Source organism: Phyllopteryx taeniolatus, chromosome 16 (assembly GCF_024500385.1).
Source record: "Phyllopteryx taeniolatus isolate TA_2022b chromosome 16, UOR_Ptae_1.2, whole genome shotgun sequence".
Classification (NCBI taxonomy): domain Eukaryota; kingdom Metazoa; phylum Chordata; class Actinopteri; order Syngnathiformes; family Syngnathidae; genus Phyllopteryx; species Phyllopteryx taeniolatus.
In genome coordinates, this window is record NC_084517.1 from 14523585 (window position 1) to 14550970 (window position 27386).

The following is a 27386-nucleotide window of genomic DNA, read 5'->3' on the forward strand; positions in this document are numbered from 1 at the left end:
CTGTGTGTGGACCACTGACTGGATATAAGCTGTTATTAGAATGGCCGATGGCCGTTTTAATTGATATTACAGGCTAATGAAACATGAACCAGAGCTATTTATTCATGTCTGCTAATGCATAAAAAGGGTGACTAAGGAAGAATGAAGTCAAGTCTATTTGTATAGCCCTTCATCACAAAAGAGTCTCAAAAAGGCTTCACAGATTCACGGTTCACAATGATCAACAACATCCGCTGGTCTAAACCCCCCAAGCAGCAGATAGTGAACAATTCTTCAAAAACAAAAATCGTCCCTTGGACCCCGGCCCCGTTGGGGTACTGGCAGTTTGAGGTCCTTGCAGGTTGGGTTATTGGCACCATGAAAATGTATTGCACATAAAAATAAAAAAATTAAAAAAGTCAACCTAAATAAAGGCTTCAAAACAGACAGTTGCAAAAGAGAAAAGAAATACAAATGTGTTGTACTGCAAAGTCAACAGTAAAATCTACAGATGCCAGGGGCACTTTAACATTGTTCAATTGTAATTTATTAAACATGCAAAAAACAGTGCATCAAGCAATTATACAGTGCATTATAGTTATTGAAAAAACTGTGGACTGATGACATAATAGCTTTGAACAAGCAACAAAGTTACTGGTCGCACCTGCGCTAACGGATGAAAATGTACTCACATTTTAGGGGCAAAAAGTCACCATGTAGGGCAGGGGTGTCAAACTGTTTTTAGTCAGCCCAATTTGTTCCCAAGTGGGCCGGACCACCATATTTGTAGCTTAAAAATCCATAAATCCATTGTTTCTGTGCAAATAATGAGTACTTTCGGTAAATATACACATTTATTGAGTATTATCAAATGTCGTTACAAATCTTATGAGCAATCTCAAATTTATAACAAGAAATGATTTCAACAGTATAATGAATCCGTGAGCATGCATCATTCAGTAATGCATCCTTTGTAAATGTATACACAGAAATCCACGTTGTAACGGTCTGACATGAAGTCAGACAAAACAGGAAATTTAGGCATTTTCGGTTTTGTGGCGAAATGTGGAATAAAAAGTTAGAAGGCCCGCCCCCGTCATATAGTTCCTCGGATTACAAAGCGTTTGATAACTTTGTCCCATGTCTTGAGATGATACACACCAAGTTTGAAGCGAATCCGATGAAAGCTGTAGTTTGCAAAAGTATAAACCCTGAAAAAATGCGAATATTTCGCACTTTTTTCTTTCAAAAGGTCATAGGTTACTTTGTCGAGGAGTTACGACATCGTGCGCACTGACTTGTTTGTGTGTCTTGGTCCCCTCTATATGCATACCAATTTTCAGAGCCGTAGGTCATTCATCCCACTGACTTGTCCTTTGATGTATTTTCGGCATGGACCTCGCAGGTCTCTGCTCGGGCCCTAATAAGAATAATTTCTACAGATACAATAGGGAACTCGCAGGTCACTGCTCGGGCCCTAAAAAAGAGGGCAAATGCATGTTCAAACTGTTTATTGACATTTCCTGTTAAGGTTGACACGTTAAACAAAGAAGATTACACGTGTATTCAATCAAACCACGTACGTAACTTGCAAACGTCTCCTAGCCTTATGCTAACACACAATGCAAACCGCCAGAGATGGGCTAATGAAACTAGCATCGGTGTTGCGGTACTTGATATTGCAGTACATATAACCCTCTAAGCCAGGGGTGTTAAACTCGTTTTTGTCATGGGCCACAGCGTAGTTATGACTTCCCTCGGAGGGCTGCTACAACTGTGAACCCATATAAATGAAAGATTACCTCATATACTGTAATTACATACAGTATACACAACACATTGATGAATAGCCAGTTTTGAAATCAGAAGCCTATAAAAACATGTTTTTCAACTATTACATTTCTTTTCAAAGGGGGATTGGTAACAAAAGAATGCTTGCAAATATCTCAATGGTATTACACCAGAACACAATGAGCAATTTTGATTTGCTTTCGAGGGCCACATAAAATGATGTGGCGGGCCGGATCTGGCCCCCGGGCCACCAGTTTGACACCTGTGTTCTAAGCAATGGCTAACTGGACAACCAAAACCATGCAAAATGTCCAAAACAAACTCCTCAGGTCTCATCAAATTCTTCAGGGTGTTACATATTATTGTAATATTTTTGCCTTAATTGTACATACTTTTTTAGCTAATAGTTGACTTTATAATGTATGGCTCTGATGTACATTTTATTTGCATCTAAATGTGGACGGGATTTAAGCACGCAAACCAAAAAAAGTAAGCTATAAATATTTTAAAATACTTTAAGTTTTTAAATCATCACAAAATTCTAAGAAACATGATTTATATTGGACAGTGTCTGTGTAAAAAACACATATTTTAAATTACTTGGAGATTTTTTTGTGAAAAGTTATTTCATGAAGATCGTTTTTTTATTTCATGAAACTTGACATTTAATCTGTGTGTTGTTTTAAAACAAATAGACTGAGAAATTGTTATACATGGTCAACAACATTTTATAAATGCTTTGCACGGTATGATACAGTGGATATAAAAAGTTTACACCCCCTTGTTAAATGCCAGGTTTTTGTGATATAAAAAAGTGAGACCAGAATAAATAATTTCTAAACATTCTCCACCATTAATGTGTTCTACAACCTGTGGAAGCTCTCTGCGGAACAGGGTTTGTACTGTAAGATGTGACGACAAAGATGACTGGAAAAGCCTAGTAGAACAACTGAACTTTTGGGGGGATAAATCAGGGGGACTTTAAATTGTGGCAGGTGTGTGCTGACTGCCATTTAACATGAGTTTGAATGTGACTGGTTCATTCTGAAAAAAAAAAAAATAATAAATTATGTTGTACATGTTATAGGTCACATTCATGGTGGATAAAGTTTGTGCTTTGTCAGTCTCACCTCTGATCGTATCTAGGCGGAAAACAACTTCAAATTCCCATTGACCCCATGAATGATTCACTAGTTACATCACTTGTTCATTTGGTCGTCATCATCTCAGCTCATGGAGGTGCAGAGGCATAAAGTATCTTTCCTTCAAATTGTGACAAACATGATCATTTGCCATTTCCTGTTACAAGTTACGGCAGGCATAGAAACTCTCACCCCTGCACAATGCGTGTTGAAAAGACAAAAAAAAAACATTGTGGTATTGATGTTTTGGGCCCCTCGGCTGGAAAGTGCGTCTCTGTGAGGGGGTCTTGGTTTCCGCTTGCTCACAAGAAGACATTCAATTGCTTGTGTTGTTGTCACACTTGTGACACAACCCAGTCAGGTAATTCACAGCTCGTGGCCACAAATGCACCGCATGAGCAAAAACATCGACCTGCTTCGTGTGCGCTGCAAGCTTGACGAGAGATTTGTTTTGTGACATTTCCGTGTTGACTCCCAAAAAGCGTCTCTAGCTTGTATTTGGACTGGGCCACGGATGATGTTTGTGCTGCTCTTTAGCCGTCACTCAACATTCAGCAGAGACAAATGGGCTTATTTCATGTTTGGGAACATTTTGCACTACAAAGCAGATGTGTGCATATCTCTTACTGCAAGCTTTCAGGAACCTGAGTCATGATGTGTTCATCTTCTTATGCGTCTACACAAGCCTATACTTTCTACTCAAATGTACTTACAAACTCACTTTACAAGGATAATGATGCTTAGTTTTGATTAATAATAAATTAGAGTAGTTTCTGCAAAGCCTCATGGTAGTTTGATGATCAAATTGTTTTGGTTTTTTTCCCACATTCACTGCCATTGAGGGCTTTCGAAGTCAAATATCCATGTTAGCTGGGAAGGCAGCAGATAGTGAACAATTCTTCAAAAACAAACAAAAAAAAGGTCAAACTCTCGGCACGGCAGCCGAAACTTCACTTCTGGATGAAGTAAATCCTATCCACAGTGGTTATATATAAATTTAAAAAAAAATAAAAAATCCTGTGTTAAAAATAAACAATTGAGATAATATGTCTGTGCGCACCCACTTACTGGGGTCTGTGTCTGTGTGTGGCTGTGAATTAACCAATCAGAATTAACCAATCACATCCAAACTCTTGCTAAATTTAAGTCAGCACACTCCTGCCACCATTTAAAGTGTCTCTTATTAACCACAAATAAAGTTCAGATATTCTAGTAGTTATAAGAGGGTGGGTCTATGTGTGCCCAGCAATTGGCTGGCGACCATTTCAGGGTGTACCCCATTTCTTACCCAAAGTCAGCTGAGATAGGCTCCAGCTCACCCGCGAACGCCATAGAAAATTGATGGATGGATGATAGAACTCAACATTTCAAGGCAGATGTGTGTATGGTTTATGAGGAGTCATATTTTTGAAAAAGTTGACTTTATTACAAGCAATCCATCTGCACGACTACAGTTATCCTCTCCCTGTTGGTTAGATAAAGAGGAAACTTCAATAGAGCAGAAACAGTACAGCAGAACAATTTTTTCGATCGAACAAATTATTTTGGACCGTTATTTTTTTATTTTTTTTTGAAACAACAATTCCCCTGAGGTTTCTTTTTTCCTTTTTTAGGCTGTACATAAATGTACACCATAATTACAAGGTTATAAATCACAGCAGCAAGGCGTCTGACAGGCCTTGAATTATGGTGGTACTGAATCATTGTTCATCATCTGGAATGTTATTGAGGTTGTTCACATACTGTACTTTGCACACATTGCACAAGTACATTACAGTATTATTTGTAAATTGAGTCACATTTGGAATAAATTACCAGCTTAATTTGACCTTTTTATGACATCTGCTTGCTGTAAGAATGCATTTTATTTCTTCAATCAAGCGTGTCCTTTAGTCTTAACACACACACAATGAAAATGCTCTCATTGAATACTGAATGACATTACACCACAATATACAATAACGTGCAATGTACAGTCACCGGACACAACATTAAGCACATCTGCCTAATCTGATGAGATCTAATACAAGACATATATCCACAACTCTGCCTCTAGAAAAATATGAATGTTCAGTTTTAATTGAAACTATTAGACGGGTATTAATTCAACGTGTGTGAGGATAAGCCGTACAGAAAATGGATGATGAATGTATGACTGCTCGTGTATTGGACCTCATTCGATTGTGTACCTAATAAAGTGTCTGGTGAGTGTACATGCCTCATACTTGCATATATGGACATGTATAATTATAGTTACACATATACTAGTATACAGTACTTTCTAAACAGCATTCACAATAACCATAACAACAACATAAAGCAAATTGCTTAGCACAGTCAGCATATTTTTCATGTATCTGATTGGTTCATTCAGAGGCATGCGTGCAGGGTTGCTGCAACGCTTGCCCTCGTGCTTTTGTCGTAGCCCAATTGCAGGACGTCTTTAAGATCGCATCGTTGCGCGCATGTCCTCGTAAACATCGCTGGTGGCTCCGTGCCATGCCCCATATTTGGCGTGCCACTGTTTGATCTGGCAATGACATGGCGTATGATTATTAGCCTGGGGGCTTTTATAAAAAATTAATGAAAAAAAATTATAAATGAAAAAAAAAAGCTTCAAATAAACAATTCCACCTGGTGCCTGTAATTACCATTGATTTGACAAGATACTATCATGCGCTGTGGTAGATGACATTAACACAACACACACCATCCACAGAGCAGACGTGGCATCAGTAAAGCTGCACTACATTTCAACTCCCTGGGAGAAAAAAAAATACCCAACCCTGATATACTCTGCACACACACACACCTTGAGTATGATCCACAGGAGGAAGGCGATGAAGACTCCAAACAGCACGGCAGCCGAAACCACAACAGTCACCAGGAGAAGACTTTTGTTTGGTTTGGCACACTGCTTCTCATCTATAATGAAACACACATTTGAAATAATAAAAAAAGAACATCTTTTGAGACCTAATCACATAGTTACCTGTGACAGTTGCAGTTCTGTATTACAGGCATCACCAGATGCAGCAAATCAGTATTTTTTTTCTTCCAATTTGTATATTTTATACTTAATACAGAGTGTAGCTATACTGTTCCTGTGGAATCAGCCCTTTTCCATTCAAACACCCACTGGGGCGTGACTGGAATATGAGCCTATATGGGGCAGTTATTCGATTAAACCTATTGAACTCTGCCTAGAAACAAGTAGCCAATTGGTTTTGGAGCTCAATTAGGCGGTTATGGCTGAGCCAAGCAGCTCTGTTAATCTACATATTGTACTTGCATGAGCAGGATTGCCATAGAAAATGTGTTTAAAAAAAAAAAAAAAAAAAAAAAGTAAATACTGCACGATATTTGTTGAGTAAAATATTGTGTTATTATTTGAGCCCTGAAATCAACTGAAAAAAAAGTGAACTTTTTGTGATAGTTATAATAATTATCATTGTCATTTATTGATTATTAATTATTTTATTTAACTATTTTTATTTACATAGGTTTTGAAAACTGCATTTAATTCCAGGTATGTAGGAACCCCACCAAATTTCATTTTCATCTCTTGGTACGAATTGATGTTGTGAGGTGGCAGATGCTCACCTATAATCACCAGGAGCATCGAGCCATTGCCCTCTACCTGCTTTCGTTCAGATGTTTGGTAATCAAACCCCTCGTAGGCACACCAGTACGGCCCTGTGTCTTCTGATGTAAAGTTTGAAATGACCACGTCCACATTCGGTAAGGCTCCCTCCACCCGGAGCCTGCCGAGGAACTCCTCAGCGATGGTGTTTTTAGAGGACGTCATGTAGAGAACTTCGAACTCCTTCCTGAGGCCTTTGAGCAAAATCATGTACGTTAGGCCCTGTTCAGAAGTTCTGCACTGGATGGACACGGATCCACCAACTTGTTTCCATATCACGTTGTTGTTCTCCACTGAGACAGACACAATGTTATTACAAAATTATCTATTTGTAATATTTCAGAATGTTTTTCCACTCGCAAGTTTGATCAGTCTTACCTGTTTCCGCCCGCGTTGTGCAGAACAAAAACAGGACGGAGATGAGACATACACACACAGCAGACATGTTCAGCTAAATTCTAAATCTGCACGAGGAAATGCATCTATGTGCCTCGTCTTCCCACAGCACCACACATTTGAATACCGACAACATCCTGTCACCTTGTGCTAGCTGATATAAACTAAAACACATGCGGAGAATCCTCACAAAAAAAAATCTGATCTTTCCCATTAATGCTAGGAAAATATTTAAACTTTGTTACTGCTGCTACACCTTAAAAGGTATCAAAATGGCACAAAGAACATTAAGCCAAAATCTATGATAGCGATTTAATTTTTTAATACATAATGTAATATATTTTTTACACTTTGATTCCAAAATTAATTCTAAAAAATCAAAGCTGACATTTTTGATTTCTCAAATTGCATAATTAATCTGCTTTTGGTTTATTTGACCTGTGGGATCTCACCATTAGGAGCAACAGCGTCCTCTAGAGACAACAGAGCAAATATGCTTGAGTATCGCCGTGGTTATACAACCAGTTCGGCATTCGCAAATTCACATATTTGAAGATTTTTTTAATCGTTGGAAAACTCACCTAGTTGCTGTTTTTGTGCCCATGCCAAACCAATTAAAGTCTTGGTTTGCCCCATCTTGTGGCATCTTGGTGCTAAGGAACATGTTGAAGTTAGTTGAATAGCTTCACTTCGACAAAAGTTGAGCTTTCCTGCCATCTTGTGGCATTCATAGGCAATTCAAAAGATCTTTGGGTGTGCCGGCTCCCTATCACACACAAACAGCAGGGCTTCACTAGAATTCTTCTCGGTAAAATACATCGGTGTCATACTGCTGTGTTTTTGCTTTCTAGTGATATTACAACTTTTTCCTTGAAAACAAGACTATTCTCATAAAAATATACCAGTATTTTATTTTTTTTAAATACTGCTCTTTCTTCTAATACTAGAACATTTTCTCAAAAACAATCTGAGTTTATTATTGTAATGTTATGACTTCTCTACTTTGAAAAAAAACATATACAACTTTATTCTCATAACTCTTCTTTCTTCTTGAAAAAAACTTTTTTCTCTGAAATTTTTTTTGTTGTAATATGACTTTTTCTTAGAAAAACCTTTTTTCTCACAATACTTTTTCTATATTCTATATAAATACTACTTTATTCTAATAATATGAAGACTTTTTCCCTTGAATAAATACGACTATTTTCATGTTTTTTTCCTTTAAAAAATATTTTATATAAATATTAATATTTTTTTTAAAATATATATTTATTATTTTTTATCCAAAGAAATACACCAATATCCCAAATCACCTTCTGTATAGAAAGCAAAGGCATAAATTAAATTAGCAAACATAACACACAAGCAGTTAAATAAAGATTCATCACACAAAAGCTCTCACAAATTCCCAGAATGTAACATTTCCAGGACGGCGTCCCGGAGGCGTACACCCGCCTCATCCTCCTCGCCTTCTCCCTCATGACTAAAATCTCCCGCCTCTTTGACTTCTCCATGAGACACGTGTCCGACATCCATCAGCATGTTGTGGAGGACGCAGGCGCTCAACACCACTGCTCTCGCTCTGCTAGAATTCCCCACATCCAGCAGCCGGAGTCTTTGGAATCGTCCCGTCAGGCTCGCGACGGCCCGGTCCAGGATTCCGAAGTGCGGCTCCAGCGTGGCATTGAAGCGCTCCTCCCTCGTACCGCCTCCTCCCGGATACGGAGTCAAAATGCGAGCGGTGAGCGGGTATCCAGCACGGGCCAGCAGCACCGTGTCGGGAGGCATCGGGTGAGATTCAAGCTTGAGAGCGCCGCCTCGGTCCACGTCCCGGCTGTTCCCAACACGGCAGTGGAGGAAGCGCCCCGTACGGTCGCACACCAACTCAAGATGGAGCCAAGAAGCGGTGCGTTCTTCTTTCTTCTTCGTTCTCTTCACCTCTGGTTCGGCGCTGTCTTTTCTTGGTGGCAGCCGCATGGGAATGCGGGTGTGCCCCAAAACTCCCAACACCCGAGGGATGCGCTGGCCTTCTCCCGCCCGCTTGTTGTCCTGTCCCAGCACTCCGGAGAGAGGGAAGAGGACTGCCTCTGCCTCATCGCCTGTGAAGGAAACATTCATAATCCTTATCAAGATGTCACTTTTTGACATCATAACCAGAATGGAATGGGTGAGACCAAGTGGCAATAGTGCGGTACACCTGACACACAGTTGCAGCAATATCCCACTTCATCAGGTTCGGTATATAAGGCACCGGCAGGGGAAATCACAGATCTTTCAAATGAAATTTTCCACAATCTGAGGTACTATCAAGGGGCGGACTGGGGTGTGAAAGTGAAGACCTCAAACTCACTTTTGGGGTAATATCTCAGGGGGGGGAAATGTGTCAATTTAGAATTACAGCTCATGACGCTTTTGCTCACAACGTTATGGATCTGGACATTACTAATCAGGATGTTACAGTTTGCGACGTTACAACTCCCGATGTTACTTTTATTGATGTTACGCTCAGGACGTTACAGTACGTGACATTGCAGCCAGTGCCGTTACGGTTCAGGAAGTTGCAACTCGTGACATTACGGCCTCACAACGTTACAGTTTAAAACCTTACCTAATGGCCAGCGAATGTGCTCGCCCCGCAGTGTGTTGACGCTCTGGCAGAATAAGAAGAATATGCGATGGATGCTGCCTTTCTCCAGGCGATACAAGCGGGACAAAGCACGGTAGCTGACAGGGTGGGACAGCAGCGCGAGGCACAGCGGGACCGTCTGGGACAACGACAGGCGGGCACGACCGGCCACGCGGCTTCGGAATTGGGAGTCCCGCAGGAGAGCAGTCACGTACTGAGTGAGGACAGATCATGTTGATAAAATGGTGATGTCATCACTTCGCGACAGTAGACGGGGTTTGCTATATTTGCAGTAAATGACAAATGCGCTCACCTTGACTGCCTCCTCGTCCTCCCGCCCCTTTTCTGCCGCTTGCTCCCCGGTGCCGGTGGCTGTAGTAGCTGCGTCATTCCTTGGCAGAGGTTCACTGGTTTCTTTGACTTTGTGGATCAGGTCCGCTTCGAGCACGAGCTCCACGGCCTGGTCCAGTCGCTGGTCGAGCTCGGCGGCGGACAGAGGCTGCCACTCCCGCTCCAGCAGGTCAAGGACGGCCCTCCCTGCCGATAAAATGCAGCCGTCCACGTCCATTTGCTCGAATAACGTTGTACTTCCAAGCAAAAGTTCAATAATGTAGCGAGGCCCCTTTAATTGAGAGGCCCACGTGTCCGGCCCTGTTAGCCAAGTCGTTAAATGCAAACGGGTGCGGCGTTCGCGGAGGGGCTATAGTGTTGGAATTATTATTATCGTAGGTAATCGCAGGCCGTTGTGTATTCACATTGGACTGTGGCGTGTTCCAAGAACTTTTCAGGGAAGTAGCCCGAGTCACATGAGCCTAATTATGTTAAAATAAGATGGCGGAAACTTGGGTATTGTATTGTCGAAGAAAACAGTGGGCTGTGGTGCGTTCAGGGACGTTTCAGTAACAAGTCAAATCTATTTGGGATAAGTCTTGTAAGCAGGTAAACGATAAAAAGTGCGTTCGCAGAGACCAGAGTGTAGGAAAGGAAAAGAGTACTATTATAAGAAACACCAGGACTGTGGTGTGTTCATAGACCTTTTAGCAACATCGTATCTTTTGGTTAGTAGTTAAGACAAATTGGTGATTCAGTGCAGGCTCCAAGAGGAAAACTGACCTTTTGCAAAACAAACACAGCTTAAAGACGTGACACTCAAGTTTAATGTTGAATCAATTCCAATTTTTGACAGTGGCCCAAAGTTAACAAGACTCCTTGCAAATGCTTTTTTTTTTTTTTTTTTTTTTTTTTAATCTCATTGTTGCTGCGGATGTATCCATCGTAAATATTTATAAGTCTCACTTTTCGTTTTCGTGTCTCGTTTTTAATTTTAGAGGGGGAAAAAATCTGCATGAATGTTTAAATAGCATACAAAACAAAACCGGACCTGTTAAGATCGTGGGGTAAACAGTGGGGCTCAAATGGGGAATACAAGCATACATTTATTTAATTAAACATTTGTTTGTTGGGCTTAAAATGATCAATAGTTGAAGGAAATAATCACCATTCATTTGTTTTTAAACTATCCGGGCCAAAGAAAGGAGTGAAATGTGACTAATTGTTTAATCAATAAAAATGTTACTAATAGTTTAATACAAACATAAAAGCATAAAAAGGTCTCTCCTGCTCAATGCCGTCATTGAAGCCAGTAAAGTAAAAAAAAAAAACAGTAAAGTAAGGCAGCTTAACAACAGCTTAATAAAAGAGACTCAATTAAATAAGAGGTACAATGCTTGGTGTTGAGCAGGTGACAGTGTTGCGACCAGTCTGGGCTGTAACAATGTGTTCTAGCATGCACACAAACGCACTGCTCGCTTGCTCGCTCACATAACAACAACCCGTGTTTTGCTTCTGTCCAGCTGGAGATTTCGTCGTCCGCTTCCCCAAATTCTCCCCGCCCCCGGATTCCCTGCGTGCCCCCCTCCCTCACTGAACTGCCTGTTCGTTGGCTGTGCTGCCCGAGTCCTGTGGCTTCATGACGTCCGGGAGCTCCGGGGGGGTAGAGAAGGGCTCCATCCTCAGCTGCTCGAATGAATCATCTGCGGGGAAGACAAGTCGGGAATTTGAGACCGCCACACACACACACACACACACAATCTTCCATGACAGAATAAAAAATTTAAAAAAAGTTAGTTTTACCGCTGAGCCTGAAAGCTAAGCCCACGGTGCCGGGCGACTGAGGCCGCGCCGTCTGGTTGGTGAAGCCACAGTTTCCGAGCGTCTGAGTGTCATCCAGTTCCATGTCATCCTGAACACCACCACAAATCAAGTCACTGGAGCAGTAAGTTTGTGAATAAAGCCCCAGTGGAAAAGGTACAGTGGTGCCTTGATTTAGAAGTTTAAATCGTTCCGTGGCTACGCTCGTAACTTAAATCGCCCCTATCTCAAATCAAGTTTCCCCATTGAAATGAATGGAAATGCCCCAAAAATCACAACCCAAGATCTGTGAAAATTCTTTTAAATGTGAAAAATAGCATGTTACAGTTTTGTACTTTATAAAAACACAGTAATTTTATAAAAACATACAGTAATTAAAAACACAGTCATAATTAGGAGTGGGGGTCTTTTTATCGACACCACTTCCGCTTCAGCGGCACTCGGCAAAGCGGTGTTTACCCAGAAGTGTCTGCCCATCTTCGTTTTTGTGAGATAATGTGCGATCACGTGAGATTTCAAATTCAGCGACCGCAGAATCCTTGTGTGTGGTGTTGAGATTAGACGAACAAACTGTTAAATGTCAGATTTTTTTATTTTTGTGTAGGGTCTGTCACAGGTTAAAAAAAAAAAGGCTTTAAAGATTTGAAAAATCCTTGTGTCCAGGCCTATGCTACAATAATATGTCATTTTTTGCAGAGGATAAAGAATATATGCCTGTCAGTACTGTTGAATGCTACAGCTTATGTTCAAATTTATGTTGTTTAAAGGGTTATAACTACCACACCAATTATGCTAGTTTTGCCTGTATGGCATTTTGCATTGCATGTTAGCATTAAGCTAGCAGAGTTTCGTAAGACAAAAAATATGGTTTGGTTAAATACACAATATGTAATTATTTTTATGTTTAGTTTTAAAGTAAACTTCCACACAGCTTGAAGCAAGCACTTGTCCTCTTTTTTGAAGACTCGTTCACTGTCTGTCCAACGGCTACTCGTGAAGTTCGCTGCTACCGTAGCTACCACTCATAACTCATTACACTTCAATGTACTCTTTGAAAGCTGGCTGTACTACCAGGTATTTTGAATGGTATTTATTTGGCCACTGGATATTTGTGTTTTACTCTAATATTATTAATCTTTTTTTAGGTTCATTGTGTTTTCTATATAAAGTGTTAAAATTTGATTTAAATGTTTAAAGATAAGAGAAAGCACTAATATGTGCTATACTAAAGGGCGTCAAAATAATTCCTAAACTGCAGACCTCTGTCCATGAAAAGATCGACAAGCTGCAAAAGGTGAGGAAAGCAAAAACAATGAAAAAGATTTAGTGAAAGTGAACAATTATTTTTACAATTTCAAAATGGTCTCTTTACATCACGTTTATCATGGGTGCGTCTGGAACGTAGCTCCCGCTAGTGTGGGGGTTCACTGTATTGAAATATTAAAGTATTCCTTCTAGTTCCATAGTCTAAACTATCATATTGCATTCTTGTGTTGGTCCATTATGTATAAGCACAAATTACCAAAGAATGAAAGCCTTTCTTCCATCTTGGTCAGCTTACCTTGTAGAGCCTCTGGTCCTCGGGTGGCCTCTTTAGGATGCCCTCCACGATGCGCTTCAGCTCGTACACAGACGTGGACTCTTTGGCGTCAGTGAAGATGGTCGTCTTCTGACGCCGGATCATTAAGAACACATCCTGGAGAACAAGATTTTCACACATATTTTGCTTTTTATTTGTCTTTCTCGTGATGCTACCACAAAGTTACTACTGACAACGACAGAAAACTGAGCTTACGGCGGCAAAGCAAGGAATACAATTTGACAAATACGCCATGCAAATGTTTAATGCAAATACACTTGCAATAGCTTGGAAACAGCAGCAGGTTCCAGTATCGCACCACTAACACATTCCTGTTACCTCTCCTTTCCATCAAAGGGTGAATAGTTTACTTTAGTTTGAAGATCGATATCCTTTACTGGACCCTTTTTATTGTAATTGTTTTTGTTTTTGTTTTACTGTTATGCTTCGGAATATTAAAGCATCAGCTGTAAAGTTAAAGAATTTACTAAGGCGACGTAGTCATTATACAATTAATGACAGTTTTTGATTGAATAATATTAAAGTGTCAATATTACACTAAGCAGTAAATCGCAAGCCATTTACATCATCACATATGAATTTTAACATACATAAAACGGCGTACGGCCTTGAGGAGTGACACTTAGCATCTCAAAGCGATATATGCTAGCAGGATGCCAAATTTTAATGCTTTAGCTTGTAGCCTATCAGCTAACAGACGCGGTTACAGTATGGTGTGACATTACAGAACGTGACTAAAAACACTCAAAGGGCGGTTTGACCAAAATTATATGCCGTTTGTAGAGGTTTCATGGCCCAAAAAACATTATTAATTTAACGTCAAGCTAACTTAGTGGCTTAGCTAAACGGTGAAGGGTTGAGCAACTTTACTTATATTTTACAGTGATTACAAATTTTCCACGTCAGAATGACTTAAACACTGCCTTTAAAGTTAGTCAAGCATTTAAAATGACAACACTAATTCGCTTTACATTTAATGACAAGATATCATGAAATATGAATTCAAGCATAACCATTGATTCACAAGACATATTTTAATGTACAAAAAACGGTGAAATTTGCCTTAAAAGGTGAAACTAAGCGTTAAAGGTTATTTCGAAGTTATAACTAATTAGCCTAGCATGAACTTGCTAACGCCGTGTCCTCAGCAACTCGGTAGTCAAAACTTGACCAACGGCAGCTGTTATATCGTATAACATTAAGGAACGTGACACTGACAGCACTCAAAGGCGCTTAGGTTAGAAAATAGCTTGGAGATGCTTCGTGGCCCAAAAACCGTCAGTGGGGAATCGTGTCGAGCTAAATTGCTATTGCTTCGCCCAACGTTCACACACATACAGACAGCCAAGTTTAAAGAGCAGTTTATCTCAAGATCCTTTTTCAAACTGCTCAACCCAGCGTTATGTGGCGTTTAATGGTTAGTAGGCCAATCATTTTATTTAAAAAATAATGTTTGTTTTAAAGAAAGAGGTTATTTAACTACCAACTTGAGCTAGTTGTTTTTCAAGTCTCCGGCTAGTCAATTATTACCCTTTGGACCCTCATCCAAAAACGGCTTTATACGCCAGGACACTTGTCGCTTTTATGAGGTATTATCACCGCCGAGTGGTTTATCAATAAAGCCACGTCGAATATTGATCACTGTTGAAAAGCTATCAGCCAGTTAGCTAAAACAAAGCCAGTCTTATGGACGTCAGCTTGTTGGTGACACACTCGCTTCCTCTTTGGTGTGATTTTAAAAACAAAAAAAACATTCACCGCCTGACCAAAACAGTTTTTGTGTTGTCTTCAAAGCGATATAACGTGATCGGTGTGTTTTTTTTACACTCACCATGTCTTGCGGTCGATTGGAGAGTCGAAAAAAAAAAAAAAAAGAAAGGGGGGGAAAAAACGCCTGAACTGCACAGCGACAGCTGATGTGGCGTTCAGATGCTAAACTCGACTGTCGGAATATCCAAGATTTCCAACTTCGCCGCGGGCCTTCTTCGTTCTTCTCGGAGGAACGTCTACCACATTTACGGACGTCAACCTGTGATCATACTGCTACGCGTTAATGACTTATACTAACTTGGATTTACGTGTAGAAACGCGAGCTCGTACATCGTCCGCCTCGACTTGAACGCATCCCGCGCATTCATGGACAAATTACCGTATGCATCCTTCATAGTGGCTTCGTCAGTAGTGCGCCTTTTCTTTTGTTGTCAATTTGTGTCACGTATGTAAACGTAAACGCCTTTTACGTGTTTACGCTCATTCTGTGCTTTTTGAAAACATGACTTTTCTACATTTACATGCCCTGACGCGTTGTTTCAATTTCAAGCATGCAGTTTTAACTACAGCCAGCAGATCACAGCAAATTTACAGTTTACTGTCCACTATGAAGCTGTGCTATTTTATTTATCATTTTACCTTGAATAACCATAACGCCACTTGTTTAGCATTCAAGTTTTTATTTTTTATAACAATGACCAATATCAGACACCAGTGAGTTTATGGTTTAATGAAAAGGACTCAAATTTGTGTGATGGTTGACACTCCATACTGCACCAGGAAAGCGCTTTCTTGGATCTGTGTGTCTGTGTACTAGAAGACAAGAGCGACATTTTAAAATCATTTTAAAACAAACCTTACATGTGAAAACTCACGTGCAGTCTTAATGGAGAGTGGACGAGTTCAGAATCCTGGCAGCAGAGAAGCGCAAAGGGCCTCTCCTTAGTGTGGGAATGTTCTTGGAAGCATAGAGCGACCACTTTAGCGGGAAGGAAGACGTCCCAGTCAGCCGCGTGCTCATCCACCAGGTCACTCACCATCCTGGAAGCCAACACAGTGCAAGCAGTCTTTTTCCCCTCCATCTGTAAAATAGCTATTGTCTTACCTCAAATAATTATCTCCTTCCCCCACAGTAAAAATGGCCTTACCCCAAATGAGCAGGTCCTTTTGTTCGTCAGGAAAAACAAAAAAATAATTCATATGCCTCACCTTTCCTCTCTCCTCAAATAAACACCTACCCCAAGTAAAAAAAAGTCATTGCTCACCTCAAATAAACAACAAGTAAAAAAAAACTACCATCTAAAATAAACACATAATTTATTCCTCAAAAAAGTGCCTCACTTCAAAGAAAAAAGTAATTATTCCTCCCTCAGTAAAAAAAAAAAAAAACATCTCAAATTCATGGACTTTTCCCTCAGCAAAATGAAAAAATGCCCCACCTTGAATACAGACCACCTTTCACCCCTCAGAAAAAAAATGCCCTTCTTACGTGTAAAAAAAAAAAAAAATGCATCGCAAATAATTTTGCCCTTCAGTAAAAATGCCTGCAACATTTTACCGTCAGAAAAATAAATGTAAAAAATAAACCTTAAATAAGCAAGTACCTTTTCTCTCCACAGATGTTTCCTTTCGCCTCTCAGTAAAAAAAATAAAAATAATGCCTCATCTCACACAAGTATTTTTCACTCAATAAAAAAAGAAATGCCATGAACCAGTATTTTTCCTTGGTAAAAAAATTAATCCCGACCTCAAATAAGTCAATTTTCTCACTCACTAATGCCCTTGTGCACTCTGCAAAATATAAATACCTTACTTTAAATAAAGTCATTTTTTTGCACCTGCACCATCAGTGGGAAAAAAATGGCTCACCTTAAAAAAAAAAAAACACACACACACACACACAGGGAAAATAAAATACAATTACAGGTGGTTAAAGAATCATGCATCACCATGGACATCATTACCTTTGATGATACTGGTAATGTATCACAGTATCTCATGAGATTGTGTACTTAATATTGTGGCCTGTTCACCGATACAGACCTGTCAATCATGTGCTGAGTGTTCAGATCGATGGCGCCGGTGTGCGGATGCTGAACCACGAGCGACACGTCGGTCGTCAGCTGTCTGGCGAGTTCTTGATTGATCTGACGCCACGCAGCAAGTCTTTACACGTTCAAGATGTCACGCTTTTACATCACTCACCTGGACGATGGCGTCGCGGGGCAGCCTGGAGAGGATCCGCAGCGGTAAGCCGAAGTGGCAGACGGCATCGCCGATGTGCTTGGCGACGTGCGTGGGCAGATAGGACGGCACGGCTGCCGCCTCAACCCACTTGGAGTAGTAGTCGCTCAGCGTCACCACGTACTTGTGCCCGTTGTGCGTCGGAGGGAGAGGACCCCGCACATCCAAGCCCAGCCACTGCCACGCTGCAGTCACCTGATGCCACCCAATCACAGTAATTTATATTAAAAAAAAGGATGATATTATACAGCAACTAGTAGAAAAAAAACTCACCTCAATCACCTTTTCAGGATCTAGGCCATCTATCTATGGAAGAGATATCAAAACATTTGTTAAAATATAACAAATGTTTTGTGAATATCCTCATTCATCTAGGTCATCGTATTCTCAGGCCATTGAATCGCCCTATCGATTACGTCAATCGATTACTAACCAATTAAATGCCATGGGAATAGTTAAAATGTATGGGAAGAAAGACCTCTACCAAGGCTTTTTGTCAATTGAAGAAAAGTTGCACACAAACCTCCTCAGCGGAGGTCATCACATCTGTGTCGGGTGCCCACTGAACATCCTGTTGGTGAACACAATAAATACAGTACTTGTAAAACCAGAGTAGTATGAGTAGTAGTAGAATTAGACGAAGAAAATAAGTAGAAGTGGTAGTAGTGGTGGTGGTAGTAGTAGTAGGGAAGGTAATAGTAGTAATACTAGTAGTACTTCTCTAATAGACTTCATCATTGTGACAATAAGAGGTAATGAGAAGTGTTCGGAGGAGCGTGATGACATCATCATCATCATCATGTGTAGTGAGTGACCTGCTGGGCGCAATAATCTCCATGGAAAAAGTGCGGCAAGGATGTGATCTTGACGAGGCTTTGGTCCATGACGATCCTCCACCTGAGCACTTTGTCTTCCAGCTCCACCTCCGCGTCGGCATGCGCTAGCTCTTCTTCGTCCGCGATCACGGTCGCCGAGGGCGCAGCCAAACTCGTCTGCGAAGCAACGGTGCTCACTTGCTGCCACATTCCAGACAAGGAAAAACGTTTAATCCCAGTCTGTGACCAGTCACTTTCACGACTGCCACAATTGATGAGGTAGCAGTAAATCTCACCTTTTTTCTTCTTCCTCTTGGAGTGCTGGCTGTCTGCAATGAGATGAGTGTCAGTAATTTTTTTTTTTTATTACTTAACTCTACAATCAAACACACGAACCATTTTACCTGATTTACACTTTGATGGTTGTATTTGGCATTTATGTCATGTAGCATGATGACATAAATTCTATTACATTAGCCCCCCGCTATTCGCTGGGGATAGCCCCAGATTGCGAATAATGAAAATCCCCAGATAACTGACAGCCATTATAATCCGCTATATGCGGAATGTCACGTGACCAAACCCAGAAAACAGGATAGCTGACTTCCTGTGTATGCTACGCTAATGAGCATGAGTGGTTTGATGACCTAATTGTTTTTTTTTTATGGCCAGTGTCTTCAGACAAAAGTTAAATACATGCATGTCATTTATTTACACAAATTTGATATATGTAAACAAGAACGAAGCCTAAACATGAATATTGTCACCTTTGTTGGCTGTGTTGACATCTTGTTTATTTTTGTATTGTAGTGTACCATACAATAAATGATTAAGAATAAATAAGTACATAAATTCAATACAATAAAGATTTTACTTCACAATTAATTTAATCAAAGGGAACGAATTCAATAATTCACGTTATCCAGATAATAAATTTAAATCTTAAAATAAATAATTGCAAAAAAAAATTATAATGCAGTAAAGATTAAAATTTTTCATCAGATAATTAAAAAGTTCATGAAATATATAATATCGGTCATGAAATATGTTGGTCACACGATTACACTGACGAGGTTTAGTAGGATACTTGTGAAGCTTGTCCATGGCCAGAGTCTATTAGCATTAATCACAAACCGTGGTTCTGCTGGCCTCGTCTTGAGGCAGGAATATGGTGGGCACGGCATCTTCCCGAAGCTGGACACACTTGCCAGTTCGGTCGAGGTGCTGCTCCTCAAAGTGTTTGCTACACAGCACAGAGAAGCGAGAAGGAGTCCAGTCCTTCCACTTCATGTTGGCTAGCCATTTCTTCAGGCGTCGCTCGTTGCACAGCGGGAATCTATGAAACACAATAGTCTTTGCTACCTAACTAAAATTGAATAGGTCAAAACATTAAAAAAAAAAAGTCGTATGCCGAACTCACTTGAAGTACTTCTCGTCTGCATCGTCGGAGCTTTCACACTCATACGCGCACTTATAACGTCCCATTTAGAACAAAACTTTATTACACAAATGTGTAAATTGTTATTGTTTTTGTAGCACATGCATCAAGCTTGCTAACGTAGTGTTGACATTATCCGCTTTTCAAAATAAGACTATAAGGTTTGGGACTCAACTAACCATAGTCAATCGTGATAATTATATATGGAATTTTAATCATTATATCGCATGATATTCTCAAGCTGATTGACAGGTGGTAACATCAGTCAGAATATCGTAGTTTTAAAGAGAATTACCTATTTCTGCTTTAGATCGATGACATTTTCTTTTAACTTGACAGGTTTCGCTGGCGGAAATCCTTTTCTTCGTTGGTTTAGTTAAAGGTGTTTCAGATTCATATCGCTCCCTTTGGGTCAAAACTAGAAGGCCAGCCTGTCAAGTTCATTTGGATTTTACGTGATAAAATTCCGAGCGTACTTTGTTCTTTCGTGGGAACCTAACATTCATAAGAACATTTATAACGACACATTCAATTTAAAAAAAGGAAATTTAATTTGCTAATTGACAAGTTTGTATCGTTGACCTTTTGTTTTAGCACAAACTAAATGTAGCGTCTTCAGGTTCTTAGGCTCAAATTGAGCCACAGTGTCATGCGTTACGTAATTATGTAATCAGTCCTATAATCCTAAATTTGTCATTTTAAATATTCTAAAAAAGGATTTACACCTGCTTTGATAATCTTATACATTCACTATGTTTTTCCCCACATTATGGTTTATTTACTCCAGTTTCCTCCCACATCCCCAAAACAGGCACAGTAGGTTGATTGAATTCTAAATTGCCCTTAGGTTTAAATGTGAGGCAAATGGTTGTTTGTTTATATGTGCCCTTCGATTGGCTGGTCACCAGTGCAGTGATGGATGGCTTAGTTTCTACTTTTTTGGTTTTTATATTTGTACTTGAAGAGTCAAAAGTCCCCTTTAGAATCAAAGACAGAATAGCAGCCTGTAAAGATATTTTTTGTGGGGAACAAGAAAAAAATTTTACACCGATTTTATGGTGGCTTTCACACAAATAGTATTTTTAGAAAAAAGTTTTATTATAAAAAAAAAAAAGAAACGTACAGATCAATATTCAAATCAATCATCTGAGATTTACTTCATTTGTCTGACAAGTTGTGACATCTGTGGGTGTTTTCATTCGACTTTTGACTTCCACTCGAGCCTCCACTCGTCCCAGTCCAGAAGTGTTCTCGTCACATCCCACCCGGCGGCTTCCACACCTGAAAATCAAACCTGTCGCCTTATCAAATAGACCCTGAAAAGCTGCTGCTGCTGACTTCCACGGTGGCTCACCTTTGTGAAATCGATCAAACTCGGCATCCATCAACTTGTGACTCTTGTGCACCATTTCCCAGAAACCATGATGTTGTTTTGATGGACTCAACATATCGCGCAGCCAAATGGCTTGACACATCGCTCTGATTTCATCTCGCGTGTGTGCATGCGCTGCCAAACACACACATATGCAGCCTGGAAGAGAAAAAGAATGAAATGCGAATTTAATACACACTGAAGCGTGCGGTTTTTATTTTTTAAAGTAAATGTTTTGTACCATTTGTGACACCCAGTAGGAAGGGCGCGTCCTTTCTTATCAAAGCAGAATGCAACTCTTCTGGGCTATGGAAAATATGATGTCAAATTGTGTCAAATTCACACAAACATTTAAAGCGGAACTTTTTAAGTCCAACAGCCCAAAAGTGGTAAAAAAACAAAAAACTAATATTCCTCAAAAGTCAAACAAATTTACCTTTGGACAACTTCCTGAAGCCTCACGCCAAGTTTGATTGGTAACATTTTCCAAAATTCTGGACCAAAAAATACATATACAAATGAACACGCACACAACATAAGAAACTGTAAAGCCACTAATCTTCAAATTCTTCTTTTACCCAAAAAGACAGGTTCCTCTCGATTGGCTTCCAGTGGCGTCAGGAGATGTCCGTCTCGCAGGAAGCGGCGCAGCACGATTACGAGCCGCGCCTCGTTCAACGTTTCCATGACCACCGAACGCACCGCCTTGTAGTTGGCGAAAAGGTGGAGGGCGGTGAAGAGGAAGAACAGGCTGATGGTCAATCTGGCGGGTGGGGGAAAAAACATCAACCAATAAATATCTGGATAAGGTTTATCACTGGCCGCTTCGAACTTACGCCGGACTGTCCGTGACGAGCGGAATGAGGATCAAACTAACCAGGAGTCCAGCCAGATTCACCAAAGTCTCCTGGAATTATATTTTGTTCAAGAAAATCCAGTAAATCACTAGTAGGAGCAGCAATGGTTTGTTTTCTTTTTAGAGAAGTGCAATAAGTTTTTCTCCTTTTTTTTTGAAAAGTGTCACCCAAGCTTTTTATCTGTTTTAGGAAAGAGCATGTTAACAGCTTGTCATATTCTTAGGAAAGTACAAAATCAATAGTTGGTCTTCTCTTTAGGCAAGAGCAACAATGCTTTGTTTTCTTTTGAGGAAAGTGCAACATCAATATTTTGTCTTCTTTTCAGGAACGTGTCACCTCAGCTAGCCAGAGGCTGAGCTGCACTGTGTTTGTATACAGAGAACAAGGCAATTACACTTCCTGCCCCATACCTGGAACTCAGTACTGTACCAGATACATGTACCATTACACCTTAATGAGAAATAATAATGACTTTTCAAAGTACCTGACTGCCGTCTTTGGCGGAGATGTCAGCCATGTTGTCTCGGCGAGCTTGATGGACGGTCAGAGCAGCTCTTGTGGCTCCGCCCGCCACACCCACCACAGACTGCAGAGGACACATTTAGACCATTAGCAAAAAACAGCAAGAATTATATTATTACTAAATTGTATAATACAGCTGTTTTTTCTTCAGGGGCAGCATGGCAGCCAAAGATAAATAAATATTTTACACCCACAATTCTATCTTTAGTCATGTTAAAATGGTGGCGCTGGCCATTTTATGTTCTCAAGTTCTATTCCGTTCACCTTGAATATCCCCGACGTGCACACAATCAAGGTGAACCAAGTGGGAAAGAACTGGGCCAGTATTTCCATGAACATGGCGATGTCGTTGAGAATGTCTGCAAAAAGCCTTGATAGACATCCCCACAGGATTAGTCAGAGAAATCATAATTAGACATTTTAGTACTGAACATACCTCCATTTTTTGGCCTCAGAGTCCAACTTGTTCCTGAGACACAGACACAGGATTAAAAACAACAACTTTACACTAAATGGACAAATGTACTTGAACGTGCCTCTTAATCAGTCAATGAGATGTTGGAGTATAGTCCGTGGTTGTGTATTCTTCATCTTATTGAGACATTTTGAACAATTTCTTCCTTTTTCTGTTCCTAGTGCACACAGCAAGATCCATAAAAGGCATGCTTGGATAAGTATGGTGAGGAAAAACACCTTTGGGATGTCCAAGAATTCAGATGGCCCTTGGAATGTCATTTAAAAAACTACCAGAAGTGTTACATGTACAATAGGCAGGGGCAGGAAGTAAAAGTACAAATACTTCGGTATTGCACTTTGAATTGAATTTTTATTTTGGACAGCATTATTTTCATCCGCAAAATTTCATCGTGTATTTATTTTTTTCTCAGTTGTGCCAGGTTTATCAAAACGCTTCACTTTTTGTTATGTTACAGCCTCATTCCAAAATGGAATAAATACATTTTTCTCCTCAAAATTCTACACACAACACCCCATAATGACAACATTAAAACAAACTTGGGGGATTTTTTTGCAAATGTATTCAAGATAAAAAACTAATCACATGTAAATAGGTATTCACAGCCTTTGCCACAAAGCTCAAACTTGAGCTTGGGTGCATCATGTTTCCACTGAACATCCTTGAAAGATTCCTACAGCTTAATTGGAATCCACCTGTGGTAAATTCAGTTGATTGGTCATGATTTGGAAAGGCACACACGTCTATATAAGGTCCCACAGGTGACGGTGCATTTTAGAGCACTAACCAAGCATGAAGTCAAAGGAATTGTCTGTAGACCTCTGAGAGAGGCTTGTATTGAGGCACAAATCTGGGGAAGGGTTAAGAAACATTTCTGCTGCATTGAAGGTTCCTATGAGCACAGTGGCCTCCATCATCTGTAAAAGGAAGAAGTTCCAAACCACCAGGACTCTACCTAGGGCTGGCTGCCCGTTTGCCGAAACTCACCTGAAGGACTCTGAGAACATGAGAAAGAAAACTGACTGAACTCTTTGCGTGAATGCCAGGTGTCATGTTTGGAGGAAAGCAGGCACCGCTCATCACCTGACCACTAACCATCCCTACAGTGAAGCATGGTGGTGGCAGCATCATGCTGTGGGGATGTTTTTCAGCGGTAGGAACTGGGAGACTTGTCAGACTTGAGGGAAAGTTGAATGCAGCAATGTACCGATTCATCCTGGGTGAAAACCTGCTCCACAGTGCTCAGGACCTCAGACGGAGGCGAAGGTTTACTTTCCAACAGGACAACGTCCCTAAGCACACAGCCAAGACAACGAAGGTGTGGCTTTAGGATAACTCTAAATGTCCTTGAGTGGCCCAGCCACAGCCAAGACTTGAACCTGACCGACCATCTCTGCAGAGATCTGAAAATGGGTGTGTACCGACGCTCCCCATCCAACCTGATGGAGCTTTAGAGGTGCTGCAAAGAGGAATGGGTGAAACTGGCCAACGATATGTGTGCCAAGCTTGTGGCATCATAGTCAAAAAGACTTGAGGCTGTAATTACTGCCAAAGGTGCATCAACAAAGTATTGCGCAAAGGCTGTGAATACTTATGTATGTGATATCTTTGTTTGTTTTTTTTTTTTTTTTATTTGCAAAAAAAATCCCCAAAACCTTTTTCACAGTCATTATGGGGTGTTGTTTGTAGAATTTTGAGGAAAGAAATGAATTTATTCCATTTTGGGATGAGGCTGAAACATAAAAAGTGAAACGCTGTGAATACTTTCCAAATGGACTGTATATCCTTGACACAAATGACTCAATACTTTTTACTTTTGTTCTTAAGTACATTTAAGGTTGTTTCCCCCCCCCACACTTAAGAGGTTGATCAGTACTTCTACGAGTTTCTTTTTAACACGCATCTATCTCTCCTCTAAATGCAGTACAGTGTGTGAGTACTTTTTCCACCTCTTGACAGTCGGTGGCCCATGACTTGTCTTCGTGTGTTTACCCTTTCAGCCAGGCGAAGACGATCCTTCCCAACATGCTGGTTCCATCTGAGGAGAAACACATTAACATAGATGGGTTTCAATATACTTGCTGTACAACGAATATGATAATACATTCTATTTACCTCTTAGCAGCCAGGTGACTGTGGCCGCAGCCACTGTGGCTTCCTGGTTTCCCACACCGACACCTCTGAGTGACGCCTGAGTGGCCAGCATTCCCGACAGAGAACTGGAGAAGGCCTGAAGAGAATGATGTTGATCATACTGATGGTTTTAGTAACAATAGTGTTGGGTTACGAACTCAACGGTAGTACCTTGACTAACGTAACGACTACCCCAACGTACGGCTTTCCCGAGTTATGACCTGTTTGTTGGTCGATTTTCAGCTTTGTGTTGCAAGCAAAAATGTGACTTACGAATGAGCTTCAGACACTCCGCCACTAGATGACTGCAGCAACCTTCTCAATATCCAACCACCATAAAGTCACATGGTTACCGCACAGTGAAAGTTGTGTTTTGTGCAGGTTTGTTTTTGACAAATTTCTTTGTAACCACAGGCCCTAAAAAAATGGAGTGCTGAGAAGCACCAACGAATGATATCTTATGAATTAAATTATGAAATCATAGAAAAACATGACCAAAGTGTGCATTTAATCATCTTGCTATAGCAGCATAGTATTTCTATGATATGTACTCTACTGATACTCTACTGAACCAGATGGAGTCGCATAAAGGCTATGGCACCAGCCGAGGGAGTTCCACTAAATAAACGCTGCGGAGCTATTTCCATGAAAAGATAAAGCTGCTGAAAGTGGCAGAAAAGAAGAAAAAAAAACACTGAATAAGATTATGTTCAGTGAAAGAGAAAACAAGGTTTGTAGTTAAGGAAAAAACATTAATTTCTTTGCATTCTATTTTATTCTGTTACTGTACTCTGCTACTTTATTCTGTATGATTGTATACAGTACAATCCTGTACAGTGTTACTGTTCTTATGTAAAACCACTTTACAAAAAAAAAAATAGTGGTTAGGGGGCTGGACCGGATTAATGGCATTATTATTCATTTCATGGGCACGGATTTGAGATAAGGCTAATTTGAGTTACAAGCGTGGTCACGGAACAAATTAAATTCGTACGTCAAGTTATATGTAATAATACCTGCAGAGTATCCCAAAACTGGTACTGCAAGTAGTCTCCACTCACACTTTCCGGGTAGCCTTGAGGAAGAAATACATTCTGGAATTTATGAAAAATTAGAAATCAAACAAGATTCAATAAAACTTCTCAATAAAAAGTTCTCGTAAGGCGTCCTTACTTTAAAAAACCCAACTAAGGAGTTTACACTCGATTCAGCTTTACTGCCATCCCTTGTCCTCTGCATGGCTCCATTCTTTGCAACATATTGCCACGACTCGCCACTGCCGTACCTCTCCGTGGCTAAAAGAGCACCGCAGTCCTCCATTATCGCTTTGACGACAGAAACCCCTGTAATGTTCTGCAGTTGGTGGCGATAAATAGACCAGAAGCACCACGATTTAGATTCGCTAAACACACCCAATTCAACTTTATTATTTTACCAAGCCACGATAAAGCTGACAAAATTCATTAATAAACATCCGTTTTCTTCCGCCTTTTTTTTTTATTTACAAATGCGCTCTGATTGGTGCATTGAGGTATTGAGCGGGTGTTGATGACGTAATTCCGATGCGACCCATTAGAGCTATGTGCCTTGGCGATGCTAAGCTAGCAGGGTCAAAGTCGTCAGCGCATTCGATGTACACTGTATTGCCGAAAGTATTCGCTCACCTGCCTAGACTCAGATATGAATTTAAGTGACATCCCATTCTTAATCCATAGGGTTTAATATGATATCGGTCCACCCTCTGCAATTATAACATCTTAAACCTTTCTGGAAAGGCTTTCCACAAGGTTTAGGAGTGTGGTTATAGGAATTTATGATCATTTCTCCAGCAGCGCATTTGATAGGTTGCACACTGTTGTTGGACGAGAAGGCCTGGCTCTCAGTCTCTGCTCTAATCAGAATCATCTTTATTTTGCCAAGTATGTCCAAAAAACACAAGGAATTTGTCTCCGGTAGTTGGAGCCGCTCGAGTACGACAAAGACAATCAATTGACAGAGAACACCTTTGAGACACAAAGACATCGAGAAAAACAGTCACTGAGCAATAAAGGGTTGCTAGTTATCTGGTAATGCCGGTATAATGTTTTTGGGGACAATTGTGCAAAAAGATGCAGTCCTCTAGCACTTTGTGCTCTACAGGGTAGAGGTCAGGATTGTGCAGGCCACTCAAATTAATCCACATCAAACTGTGTCATCTATGTCTTTATGAACCCTGATTTGTGTACTGATGCGCAGTCATGTTGGAACAGGAAGGAGTCATCTCCAAGCAGTTCCCACAAAGTTGGAAATGTCCAACATATTGGCCCCTGAACTCCAGTGAAAAGAACTCTGAATGCTTCAGCATACCAAGAGATTTCAGACAGGCCAACAGTTTGGGGATTACCCCTTCCTGTCTTTGCACCTCTGCACAAAGCAAGGTCCATAAAGACATG

The 27386-nt window shown here is 40.4% G+C and overlaps 4 protein-coding genes and 1 long non-coding RNA gene across 7 annotated transcripts; 1 reads left to right on the forward strand and 4 right to left on the reverse strand.

Moving 5' to 3' along the window:
* Window positions 1-4316: 4316 nt before the first annotated feature.
* LOC133465839 (uncharacterized) lies at window positions 4317-10377 on the reverse strand. Its single transcript, XM_061748974.1, has 7 exons — window positions 9891-10377; window positions 9560-9791; window positions 8354-9050; window positions 6934-7717; window positions 6516-6848; window positions 5725-5837; window positions 4317-5442 (listed from the first exon to the last, which is right to left on the reverse strand). Exons 1-4 carry the CDS (start codon window positions 10143-10145, stop codon window positions 7690-7692), a joined length of 1212 nt encoding a protein of 403 aa, XP_061604958.1. The 5' UTR covers window positions 10146-10377; the 3' UTR covers window positions 4317-5442; window positions 5725-5837; window positions 6516-6848; window positions 6934-7689.
* LOC133465843 (uncharacterized) lies at window positions 9695-12665 on the forward strand. The gene is made up of 2 exons (XR_009784764.1): window positions 9695-9822; window positions 11431-12665. It is a non-coding gene; the product is annotated as an uncharacterized LOC133465843 (long non-coding RNA).
* LOC133465841 (elongin-B-like) lies at window positions 11121-15279 on the reverse strand. 2 transcript variants are annotated; one of them, XM_061748977.1, is made up of 4 exons: window positions 15160-15279; window positions 13290-13424; window positions 11711-11819; window positions 11121-11610 (listed from the first exon to the last, which is right to left on the reverse strand). In XM_061748977.1, the coding sequence occupies exons 1-4, from the start codon at window positions 15160-15162 to the stop codon at window positions 11498-11500; spliced, it is 360 nt and encodes a 119-aa protein (XP_061604961.1). In that variant the 5' UTR covers window positions 15163-15279; the 3' UTR covers window positions 11121-11497. The 2 variants fall into 2 exon arrangements, with proteins under 2 accessions (XP_061604961.1, XP_061604960.1); XM_061748976.1 differs by lacking the exon at window positions 15160-15279 and adding an exon at window positions 14859-14888.
* A 472-nt stretch (window positions 15280-15751) lies between these two features.
* On the reverse strand, window positions 15752-19738 carry LOC133465840 (uncharacterized). The gene is made up of 10 exons (XM_061748975.1): window positions 19578-19738; window positions 19292-19493; window positions 18454-18486; window positions 18158-18358; window positions 17866-17913; window positions 17616-17648; window positions 17304-17537; window positions 17142-17245; window positions 15974-16139; window positions 15752-15911 (listed from the first exon to the last, which is right to left on the reverse strand). The coding sequence occupies exons 1-10, from the start codon at window positions 19640-19642 to the stop codon at window positions 15840-15842; spliced, it is 1158 nt and encodes a 385-aa protein (XP_061604959.1). The 5' UTR covers window positions 19643-19738; the 3' UTR covers window positions 15752-15839.
* Window positions 19739-20672: 934 nt separating this feature from the next.
* Window positions 20673-26474, reverse strand: rusf1 (RUS family member 1). 2 transcript variants are annotated; one of them, XM_061749238.1, is made up of 13 exons: window positions 26128-26474; window positions 25971-26048; window positions 24937-25051; window positions 24814-24859; window positions 22783-22815; window positions 22611-22716; window positions 22309-22410; window positions 21804-21874; window positions 21546-21730; window positions 21404-21461; window positions 21209-21273; window positions 20950-21126; window positions 20673-20876 (listed from the first exon to the last, which is right to left on the reverse strand). In XM_061749238.1, the coding sequence occupies exons 1-13, from the start codon at window positions 26272-26274 to the stop codon at window positions 20791-20793; spliced, it is 1269 nt and encodes a 422-aa protein (XP_061605222.1). In that variant the 5' UTR covers window positions 26275-26474; the 3' UTR covers window positions 20673-20790. The 2 variants fall into 2 exon arrangements, with proteins under 2 accessions (XP_061605222.1, XP_061605223.1); XM_061749239.1 differs by having other exon boundaries at window positions 25971-26029; window positions 26128-26268.
* Window positions 26475-27386: the final 912 nt, after the last annotated feature.